The sequence below is a fragment of the Rhododendron vialii genome, chromosome 7a, assembly GCF_030253575.1.
Source record: "Rhododendron vialii isolate Sample 1 chromosome 7a, ASM3025357v1".
Classification (NCBI taxonomy): domain Eukaryota; kingdom Viridiplantae; phylum Streptophyta; class Magnoliopsida; order Ericales; family Ericaceae; genus Rhododendron; species Rhododendron vialii.
The window spans coordinates 40,322,923-40,334,236 of NC_080563.1; the positions used below are offsets into that span (position 1 = coordinate 40,322,923).

General features: G+C 39.9%; 2 protein-coding genes across 2 annotated transcripts; one reads left to right on the top strand and one right to left on the bottom strand.

Moving 5' to 3' along the window:
- Positions 1 to 1,115: 1,115 nt before the first annotated feature.
- LOC131334547 (uncharacterized) lies at positions 1,116 to 6,436 on the top strand. The gene is made up of 8 exons (XM_058369621.1): positions 1,116 to 1,467; positions 3,263 to 3,526; positions 3,622 to 3,693; positions 4,031 to 4,069; positions 4,499 to 4,606; positions 5,009 to 5,106; positions 5,318 to 5,429; positions 5,966 to 6,436. The coding sequence occupies exons 1-8, from the start codon at positions 1,279 to 1,281 to the stop codon at positions 6,212 to 6,214; spliced, it is 1,131 nt and encodes a 376-aa protein (XP_058225604.1). The 5' UTR covers positions 1,116 to 1,278; the 3' UTR covers positions 6,215 to 6,436.
- A 2,714-nt stretch (positions 6,437 to 9,150) lies between these two features.
- On the bottom strand, positions 9,151 to 11,314 carry LOC131334548 (proteasome subunit alpha type-1-A-like). Its single transcript, XM_058369622.1, has 2 exons — positions 10,912 to 11,314; positions 9,151 to 9,791 (listed from the first exon to the last, which is right to left on the bottom strand). The coding sequence occupies exons 1-2, from the start codon at positions 11,260 to 11,262 to the stop codon at positions 9,324 to 9,326; spliced, it is 819 nt and encodes a 272-aa protein (XP_058225605.1). The 5' UTR covers positions 11,263 to 11,314; the 3' UTR covers positions 9,151 to 9,323.

An 11,314-nucleotide genomic window follows, 5' to 3' on the forward strand; every position in this document is an offset into this window, starting at 1 on the left:
TCCTATTTCTGAAGGATACTATCACCGACTAAACAGTCAAAGTCATCCTCCCCATTGAGAAAGTGAGGTGAAGTCCAAACATGTGAGGTAATGAAATTTAGAATATCTTTTTAATGAAGCTTCCGTGAACAGGTGTTTACGGAGATGAATTGTGTGCGTCCATTTCGACTTTAGAAGGTTCGAGATCACTCACCTCCGTGAATAAGCAATCTCAATAAAATTACAATTAAAGAACATAAAAAAGAACATAATAGTAAGACATTTATAAAAGAAGATAATTAACAAAGAACATAAAAAACCAAATACATCTTACATGGACTTATGGCCAGGACAAGGGATACTATGTGCAGCGTGTGTTATAGCTGCTCTCTCTTCTCGATAACTTGGCATTCATTTTTAGCAAGAGAATATGTCAGTTTCGTATTACGGGAAAATTCTTGTTAAACCGCAAAAAGATTATTGAGATGACTCAAACATAAGGTCTCGTATCAAATATGTCCCCAAAAGAGATTTCCAATTGTTCCTTCTGTCTGCCCGCGTATTGACGTTGATACAGTTAAAATAAATTAATGCAACATTGAATTTATTGATAATTGTCCATATGATTCCCAGGTATATAGCCATAACGAAATGGGGCATGCTACAATAATCTATCAACCATATATAGACATCATTCACGCAATTGTTAGTCGAGAAGAATGTGTAACTCATCTTTGTAGAGTAATTTTAGATCATTTCAACATAAAAGAGAGTCATTTCAAGTACCACAAGTATGGCACGGATTTTTTGTAAATAGCATGGGGAGTCGAAGTAAGTAAAAAAAGTTTAAAGAGAGGGTAATCTGCATTCATTTTATAGTTTATAAGTGAAAAATAAATGGAGGGTTTGGATTCAATGTGTTGAATTGAAAAGTGAGGGTCCAAAGCGGCAGTGAGGTAAACATTGGAGGATCAAAATGCAGATTCCTTGTTAATAAAAGACTATCTGCATTAAAGAAGAATTTATAATGCCACCTCAAATTTGTAATGCCACTCCTAAAATGATGTGCGATTATCAATTTAAAAAGTAGCATTATTAATTTTTATATGGAATTGATTGTGCCGCCCCTAAGAATTGACATTGTCAATGGCCTGAAGAAATCTCTACAGCGCACACACTAGATTGTAGTATGTATATATAGACACGCGAAACAGAGCAGGAGGGGGGAGGGAGGCGGAGGGAAACTCCCTGTCTCAGGTTGAATTCTGTAGAGAGAGAGAGAGAGAAGCCCGAGAAGAAATGGGTGTAGAATACCAGCCCAACCACCACCACCACAACGGCGGTGGAGAAGAAGGAAAAGAAGGGCACTTTGACTCAGCTCCTCCTCTGATACTTGGCCTTCAACCCTCTGCCCTAGTCGACCACGTGGCCAAGGTCGATTGGTCCCTTCTCTCCCAAATTCCCGGCGAGTCTGGTGGTTCCTTCCCCGTAATTCTCTCGCTCTCTCTCTCTCTCTCTCCCCTCGGAATTATATCGATATCTATATACACGTACGTTACATATGTGTGTACGCATATGTGTATTTGAATATTGCGAATAACCTGGCTCTGATATCACTTGTGGTGCTTAGAAACAAACACACACGCACCCAAACACAGACAAACAATTTTTAGGTGGTTCGGCGATTCGCCTTCTCCACGGGCTACAGATTTCAATATGTAGAGGAGAATTACAAAGATTGCACTCACCGAACCCCCAAATCAGGAAACCCACCCAGTTTCTTTCTCACTCTTTTAACATTTTTGCTACACTTTTGCACAAAGGCATTTTAAATCATTTTATGGGCAGAGATGATGGTTGTTTTGGATCAAACTTGAGGAAGAGGAATTCCTCTACAGATGCTAAACTCATTTATGGAAGTTTTATCTCCAAAGCTCCCGAAAGTCCACAAAACGGGCTATGCTCAATTTGGGTCAATATGAGCCAACGAACATGAATTCCGTGTGGAAATTCAGCAATTAGTTTGTGTAGTGGTTGGTTTTCAACTGGTGGTGTTAAACTCGGCTTTGATGCTTCATTAGTCGTAGAATCGAGTATATATGTGATTATGTTTTTAACATTTATGTTGCTTTAGAAGCAGGGCCGGCCCAAGGTATTTGGATGCCCTAGGCCAAGTGGTGGAATAGTGCCCTACATAGAATGAATTTTTTTTTGCAAAAAAATACCCTACCAGGATTGAACCCAAACATCTTATGTGGAAAAGCAAACACTCTACCACTAAACCACCAAAGAAGTTTGTATTATAGTTGCACACAGAAAATATATATACTTATCTAGAAATGGGTGCCCCATTTTTTGCCCAAAATGTGGAGGCCCAAGGCGGCGGCCTCTTGGGCCTCCCCATTGGGCCGGCCCTGTTTAGAAGCATCTGACATCAGATTTTGTGTGTGTGTGTTTGTTCAAAATCTAGTTGATTCTGTATTTTGATTAATCTGTTGATAATAGTTCTTCAAATTCAAATTCTTGTATGCGGTAATACCCCTACCCAAATGTATGTATATGACGAAGGACATAAATTTTCTCGTTTGTGTTCATGGTTTATGGCTGCCTTTTTTTCTGTGGTGCATTGACCAAGGTGGAAATTCCGATGTAGAAAAGAAATGAGAACCCTTTCACTTATTTGGATAGCTGAAAGGAGTAGAAATGGTGAGAAAGGATAAGAAAGAAAGAAAAATATATAATCTTGTTGATCTGTTTTGTTTCACCAAATCTTATCATTGTGGGTGAGATTTGGTGAGAAACTAACTCCCTTGCTTATGTCACAATCCAAAAGGGCCTGTTACACCGTTATGTTCCGTGGGTTTGTGTTTTTAGAAGAATAGGAAGAAATGATTACTTTGTTTTAGAAAGATATGAGTGGTTATTTTTCGCGTGAGAGGATATTGGCTTATGAACATCATAGATCGTTGGTGGTGGACATACGGAGATACTGAAACTTCTAGTATGCCTGCATCTGATGACGGGATTATTTAATGATCACTTGTTGTTTGCTTTGTTTATTCTAGATTTAGGCTCAACACTTTATGAAAATTGCTAGAATTGGTCTATTGTTCCTCTTGTGAAGTATTTTTGCAATACAGACAACAGCCGGGAATTGAAGATATCACCACTAACAGTCGGCTGTTACTGCTTTTTAAGGATTACCGATACGAATGCAATCATATAACAAAGTAAATTGCGTGTTTGTGTAAAATCCTAACTTGTTTCTATTTATCCGATGTAGGTTGAAATTGAAGAGCTTGAGCATATATTGGGTGAAGTGAAAACCCATTTTCTCTCTTCCCCTAATGATTCAACTTCTTCGAAGACAATAGCAGGGGGCAGTGTTGCTAATACTATTAGAGGCCTGACTTCTGGCTTTGGGCTATCATGTGGTATAATTGGGGCCTGTGGGGATGATGAGCAAGGAAAATTGTTTGTTCGCAACATGAGCTTTTATGGAGTGAACCTCTCCAGATTGAGGAGGAATAAAGGATCTACTGCTCAGGTGAGCTTCATACGAGTCCAAGAATGGACTATTTTTTACTTCATTCATTTCAGTGCTTTTGGATGCTTGGTGCTCAAATTGCTGGTATGGCACAGTGTGTTTGCCTTGTTGATGAGTTGGGTAATCGTACGATGCGACCCTGTCTCTCAAATGCTGCTAAGATTCAGGTACATGCTGTTTTAGTATGTACTCATGATTATTACTCCCCCCGTCTCAATTCTTTAGTCCCTTTTGGGAGTCCGTGTCACTTTTCAAATGATTATATCTTGCAATCTATAATCTTTTAGGTGATTTTGAAAACATCGTTTAAAAGAGCTTATTGAGATCTATCAAACAAGATCCATATTGCATATAAACAGTATTACCAATTAAAAGTTATAATTAGTTTTTTATCCGGTTGGGATAGGACGAGGGACAAAAGAATGGCGACGGAGGGAGTAAATAAGTGGAGGTTTCATATTGGGATGAATTTATCATTCTTTTTGTTGTCTTTTCCTTTGTCAGGCCGATGAACTAATGAGAGCAGATTTTGCAGGTTCCAAGGTAATGCTCCACATCATGAAACTAGATTTGTGTTGATTTTTATCTGGAACGCGAAGTGTTCTTCATTTTATTTTTAGGTTTCCTATGTTCTTTACTCTTTCTTCATCTAGTTGTGATAAGTTAAGTACTTGTAAACTTATACTGGATAATTTATTTCGCAAATCAAATGTCCTATTACCAATAGCAATGAGCTGGCAAGGTGATCCCTTATTAGGAGTGATGCCTGAGTTCGAGTCTTATCACTGGGAAATGCAGCTTCCCCTTGCCTTTCCCCCTCTTCTTAATTGCCAAAAAATTGTCCTACCAAAAGTGAAGATGCTCCTTATTTTTGTTGGAAACATGAGATTTCGTACATTTCGTACATTCCGTAAATTCTGGAAGTTACCGCAGACTCTTCAACTTATTTTCTTCTATGTCTTGTGTTCACAGTGGTTGGTAATGAGATATGCCATATCCAATTTGGAAATCATGCATGCAGCTATTCGGATTGCCAAACAGGAGGGCCTTCTAATCTCCCTTGATTTGGCCAGTTTTGAGGTAGTAATTTATGTCAAAGCTTGTTCTGTTCCATGGCACTCCACTTTGGTTACTGGTATCATTTAAATCTGGAGGGCAATTAGAAGTCATGCAAAGGTGGAAATAAAGCACGTTATAGAATATTGCAATAAGTTTGATCTTTAATCCAACAACGAACAACTTGGGCAGAATATACTTGTTTGTTTTGGGTTTTGAAGGAGGTTTGAGTGGAGAGAGATAGAGAAAATGCATTGGGGACCGTGCATAGGGGTTTTAAAAGCCCCCAAACGAACAAGCTCTAAGGGTCTTATTTGCTTTACAGGCAATATCAAATCATCAATGTATTTCATTTGGCATCCGTTTACTCAGTTCTAGTTGCTATAACCTAACTTTTAAAGGTTTATTATCCAATATTGTTACCAGATGGTTCGGAAGTTCAAATTGCCTCTCCTACAGCTTCTGGAGTCAGGGAATATAGACCTTTGCTTTGCCAACGAGGATGAAGCAACAGAGCTGCTAAGGTGACTGTCAACTGGTTCCTTTCTATACCATCTAACGTATTTGATGCAGAAACAAGAGTTCCAGTCAAATTTGAGCTAAACTGGCCGAGTTTCTGAAACATTTATGATATTTCTCAAAAGCAAGCTTGGATTTGTTTCTTAAAACTTAGCCAACAGAAATTGAATCTTTCATCTATTGGATAGTGTTTGATTTCTCTTCTTATGATTCTAGGGGTGAAGAAGGTGCCAATCCTGAGGCGGCTCTTGAATTTTTGGCAAAACACTGCCAGTGGGCTGTTGTGACATTAGGCCCTAATGGATGCATTGTGAAACACGGAAAAGAGGTGAGCGATATTTCTAAAACATTGTGAATCTGCACTTGTTATTTCTCATTGCAAGTACTTTAGCTGAACTATTCTGCTTTAACTACACTCTGTTTTTTCCAAAATCGATGAATACAATTCCATACCTCTGAGCTGCAAGATTCTCAAATTGCCGTGTGCTGTCCTTGTTGATATTTAGTCCCACTTTTTTAATGCATGCAAGAAACCTAATCTAATAATACATCTAACCTAGAAGGTGAGGAATAAAACCCCACGATGAGTATCAAATCCAGGACGTAATCCTTGTAATGGGGAAGCCTTATCACTTAGCTATCCCTGTGTTCTCATGGCAAAGGGATAACAAGTGCAGGACGAGGAGAATCAAATGCAGTAAACAAGTGCAAGTTGTTAGCCCAAAAAAGATGAGATAACAAACGAATCAATGCAATTTCCAGTTGTTATCGGGGATGTTTTCTTTTCCCCCACACACCTTGATACTTCTGCATCAAGTTTCTATTGTTACTTGCCTAATAAATAAACTTCTGCAACCTCTTCAGACTGTTCGTGTTCCAGCCATTGGGGAATCTAAGGCAATTGATGCCACTGGAGCAGGGGACCTATTTGCAAGTGGGTTTTTGTATGGATTGGAAAAGGGGCTGTCGCTTGAAGAATGCTGCAAGGTGGGCTCGTGTAGTGGCGGCTCTGTTATTCGGGCTCTTGGGGGTGAGGTCACACCAGAGAACTGGCAATGGATGTATAAGCAAATGCAGACCAAGGGCCTAACTATCCCCAGCAGTGGCAAATGAGTACTGAAATTTTGGGGTGCTTTTGCCATTGTTTGACAAGACCATGTCATTTGGTTATGATTTTAGGTTATGTTTGATTAGTTGGATTACTAACCAGGAGATAAATAATCTCATGGAATGAGTTATCTCGCCAGACTAGGGAGTTCCAATGTCAGATTCCCTAAGGTACTTGATATTAAATCTTCTGAGGGAGTTATTATCCAACTCAAAATTGATTGACAAGAGAGGTCGTCTAGAGTCATAAACTAGTTTTTGAGATTATGATTAACCATTGTGCGATGAGTTCGCATGTGCAACTCTTGACCCGCACGTCAACAGATAAACAATTGATCCAAAAACATATCATCGCATTGAAACAGTGCATACTTAGGTCAAAATCAGCATGGCAATCAGTGAGATGTTCAAAAACTTCCAGAAATTTGACTTGCATACTATGTCAAAGCATCTAACTCAACACTAATTGATAATAGATGGAGAGGCCGTACATACTTATATAGGTTTTGAAGGTTAATTTGACTCCGATACCATGTTAAGCATTTAACTCAAAATAAACAATAAGTCTAGGAACACACCTACTAATCACATCCCTCTCACATATGTGTGACAAACCCTAACATCAAATGCTGAAATTCAATCTCACAAAATTCATATCCAATCAATCTCTTGTTTAATCAAGCCAATCAAACTGACCTTGTATGAATTGTACCAATCACACCTCCCACTTGCAGGAGCAAAGCTCTATATGGAGACTCATCCTAAAGTGGTTGATAGCACCTAAGAGGGAGCCAACCCCTTGGGGTTAAAAGTCCATTATTATTAAGTTACATTTGGGAGTACTGACATATAAGGGTATCTCTAGTGATAGAGTTAAGGGCTTGATGTGGTCAAAAATTTTCTGACTTAGGTTCCGTTCCAGAAACCTTCTTAAAAAATAAGCAGTTTATTTCACATTTTCAAACTAAAAAATAATGTAAATGAAAAATAATTTTTCAATTTTTTTTGCATCGTATAAAAGATTTCATCGAGATCTTTCAAATAAGATTCATATTGCATATTTTTAGATTTCAATAAAATTATAATTTTTGAGCCTGAAATTACCTTCTTAAAAAATAAGAACTTTTTTTCGTTTGCGGAACGGGCTCTTAGTTGACCATCTCTAGTGGGCTCCCTAGCGGTTTTTAACACTTCGCTACCTTTAAAAAAGGCTAACTTTGTGGTTAATGGTAACAAAACTACAATACAAAGAGAAGAGAGAGAAAGAGAGATCAGGGCCGGCTCATAAGTTTTGGAGGTCGGAAGCGAAACTCTTGAATAAGGCCACCCTATACTTTTCATATAAAAATGGTCTACAGTCATAAAAAAAAAAAAAAAAAAACCAATACAAAAAATTTATCATACCTCAAAATCCATCATTTAAAAATTATTTTTCTCGTACTTTTTGCTGCAAATACATTGATTAAGTCTCCATAGTCAAGCTTCTTCTCCAATTCCTTCTCGATAGACAATATAGCCAATCCATATAATCTTTCTTGAGACATGGTTGACCGAAGATAATTTTTGATCAATTTCAACTTTGAAAAGCTTCTTTTCCCCGATGCAACTGTAATCGGTATAGTCCACAATTTGGGTCTATTTTGTGGCTCTTAAATTTCAATTGGGCCTATTTTGTGTAAAGGAGGCTAGTGTAATTTTTTTTATGGACCATATATAAATATATAGAATCTTAAAAATTTGGAGGCCCTCGTTTTTAATTTTTTTCGAGGGCCAGAAGCGCCTGCTTCCCTCGCCTTGGCTATAAGCCGGCTCTGAGGGAGATAAGAGGAGAGATAGGTCCTGATGTGACAGTCTTTTACAGGAGATGTCGCTATCATGTTGCCGTTGAAGAGAGAGAAAAGGAGGGATGAGAGGGAAGAGAGAGAAGATGATGGGTCCACATGCGCTCACACACATATTTTTATATATTTTAATTCATACTACTACACATCTTAACTACATTATTATAATACACATTCACTTTTTAAATTTATACACTCTTAAAAAACAAAAATCGGGACTCACTTTATATCATATAACACACAATTTTTAACACCACCTCTAGAGATGCTCTGAGAGGTTGATCAATGAGAGGTTGATCAAAGATACGGACTATCAATCAAAAGAGACCCCATGAATGAAAAACCCCATCTCCATCTCAGACCAAGGTTATAGGGTGGTGACTCCACTGGTTAAATAGAGTGTTGCTAGCCGTACCGATCAAAACCCACCGAAATCATATCGACGGCCACCGTCGGGTCGTCTCCGGCCCGATCCGAGCCATCCAAAAATTCTAAAAAATAAAACCGAGGGGGTCAGCGCAGGAATCAATGGCATCCGATGTGTGTATGGTGGTTGGATCAAGCACCCAACTTTTTCGTGTATTCGTGTATATACATATATACACGAAAAAATGGGTGCTTGATCCAACCACCATACACACATCGGATGCCGTTGATTTCCGCACAGATCCCCTCGGTTTTTTTTTTTAGAATTTTCGGACGGCTCGGATCGGCCGTCCGATGGCCGGAGACAGCCCGGCGATGGCCGTCGGTACGATTTCGGTGGGTTTTGGTTGGTCCTCGTAGGATTTCTGGGTTAAATACTACTACAATAACATCAGGTTTTTCCCAACACACATATCATTTCAGTTTGGTAAACCAAGGATTTATGCTTTGTTTGGTTTGTGTTTTGAAAAGTTTTTTCAAAAATAGTAAGGATTACAAGTGGAGAGAAATAGAGAGAGAAATGTTCGAAGTAGGGGGAATCTAAGGGGAATTTTTTGAAAAATTCTTTTTGAAAAGAGAAGAGAATAAGCATTGAAATCTCATTTAAATGTCGAAAAATAGCATTGATTGATCTGCCGTGAAAAAGAGATTTGAATGGAAAAGAAACGAAGATCACAAAACAGTATTGCATAAACAGAATGGCCCGAGCCAAGCTTTTCAATTCCATCGTCAGTCTCACCAACCGCATCGCCTAACCTCATTATCCAATCCTCTAAAGAGCCCCCCTTGGACAGATGGGGACGCAAACGACAGCTCTTTTTTCTAAATAGGCAACAGCTGTTGTATCCTCAAATATCCATTGGAGCCGCACCCCCCTCGGCAGTGGCACATTGGTCATCGGCAGCAGGTTCAGCGGCAGCACCTTCTTCTTCAGCAGGTGGAAATTCTTCTCGCACAATTTCAAATGCATCAATCAACGATTGCACACTTTCATTATCCAATATATGAAATGCCTCTCCTCCTCCTACCACAGCAACCGTGCACGTTGAGCTATTGAGCTTTTCTCCTTGTAAAGTTTCCCTTAAAGCGAAAAGCACATCCTTGAGCAAATCTTCTCGCGAAGAGCTCGCGAAGCTCTCAAACCTGCGTTCCAAGTACGTCTTTGCGGCTTGTGAGCGGGACCCAATGGCAAAAGCTTGATATTCGAAGTAGTTTCCACTTGGGCAGTTGTAGTAGAGGTGAGCCCCGCATTCATCCAAGCCAGCTACCAGCAAACCAACACCGTAAGGTCGTTTCCATGAGCGCTGGGTGCAAACCTGCATCAAAGAAAGAGACAGTTACAAGAGGATGACCTGATCTTGGATCAAACTTTTCCCAACCCTTACAGAACGATAAAGCTAAACGTGTGGTACAGTGCATAGATTTAAGTTCTACAGGCATTGTAAAGAGTCTAGGTAAAGAGTAAAACATTACCACGGACTAACATGTAAGTAGGCAATCCAAGATGTTAGAACTTAATCATGAGCCTTCGGAAGCTAGAGTCGTGGGTCCGACAAGTGCTTGTTTCATCCTTCCTGAAGTGTTTAAACTATGTCCTCTTTAGTCTTTCATCATGTTATAGATTGGTGGAAGGATAGCCAAGGGTAGGGCCTATATTAGGTGGTCCTGCGTGCATGCAATAGTTTTTTGCCGTAACGATGAATAAGTAGATTAGGGTCTATTTTAGGCAGGCAGTCCCTTGTTAATTCTCTGCAACTTCACTCCCCAAGAACAAACCAGGAGAGGAGAATTCTGAAGGGCAAACAAACCCTACAAAGGCAATGACAATAACAATTTTAGCAACCAAAATATGAGAGCCCAGCAAGTGTTACTTTCCGATTTGCGATGAACTCTCATATTTTGGTGTCTGAGGATGAACTCTCTACTTAATTCAACTACTCCCCAAAGCACAACTGTAAGGTTGCAGATCCCCAAAGCACAACTCTAAGGTTTCTCTATTAAGACGTGGATGGGTAAAGTTGCATACATCTAAAATTCCCGCAAACTCTGCAATGGCAAGAGAGCCTCGTACACTGAGCTGACAGCTGACTATTTTAATCAACTTAAGTCTCATTACACTTCAAATTCTTTAGAGAATAATGAAGAAATGATAGACACGCAAAAAAACAAATATGTGGAGTAATAACGGAAGCCGGGGCCTTCTAGTGAACAAACTCACTACAGGGTGTGGTGAGTGATCGCAACCGTCTATCTCAATAAAAAAGGAAACCCAACCTCAACCCACTCTGGATCAAATAGGAAAAAAAAAAAACCATACTTTTGATCATGTTTTACATAAATCATATAAGGGCTCCTTCTTTCTTTCCATGACTAAGGCCCTAGAAAGCTTCAACAGAATTGAGAGAGAGAGAGAGAGAGAGAGAGATGGGTTTTAACCTCGGCCTTATCAGCGAGCTGAACAACGAGTCGACCCACAGGCAACGGGGACTCATACGTATAGCTGTAATTAATGCATTCAGACCGCATATAACATGACAGTAAGCGGCCGTCTGCGGTGAGTCTGGCGATGGCGATGGCGATGTGGTCGTCGACCTTGAAAATCTTTCTCTGGTGGGAGGAGAGCTCGGACTGGGCCTCGTTAACCGAGGCCAACACCACGTGGGCCTTGGATCGGAGCCCAATTGCCGCCGAGCCCTGCTTTACGGCCTCCATTGCGTACTCGCCTTGGAAGAGACGGCCCTGTGGGCTCCATGTTGTTACGTCGGTGGCGTACTGGTTCCTGAACATCTTCTCTCTCTCTAAATGGAGTCCATAGTTTCAGGAGGGATTTGAAGTGGTG

Excerpts from the sequence above, each read along its gene's own strand:
- LOC131334547 (XM_058369621.1), top strand. The coding sequence starts at position 1,279 with ATGGGTGTAGAATACCAGCCCAACCACCACCACCACAACGGCGGTGGA. Across the intron at positions 1,468-3,262 it reads AGTCTGGTGGTTCCTTCCCC|GTTGAAATTGAAGAGCTTGA; the intron begins GTAATTCTCTCG and ends TATCCGATGTAG. Across the intron at positions 3,694-4,030 it reads CAAATGCTGCTAAGATTCAG|GCCGATGAACTAATGAGAGC; the intron begins GTACATGCTGTT and ends TTCCTTTGTCAG.
- LOC131334548 (XM_058369622.1), bottom strand. The coding sequence starts at position 11,262 with ATGTTCAGGAACCAGTACGCCACCGACGTAACAACATGGAGCCCACAG. Across the intron at positions 9,792-10,911 it reads AGCTCGCTGATAAGGCCGAG|GTTTGCACCCAGCGCTCATG; the intron begins GTTAAAACCCAT and ends TCTTTGATGCAG.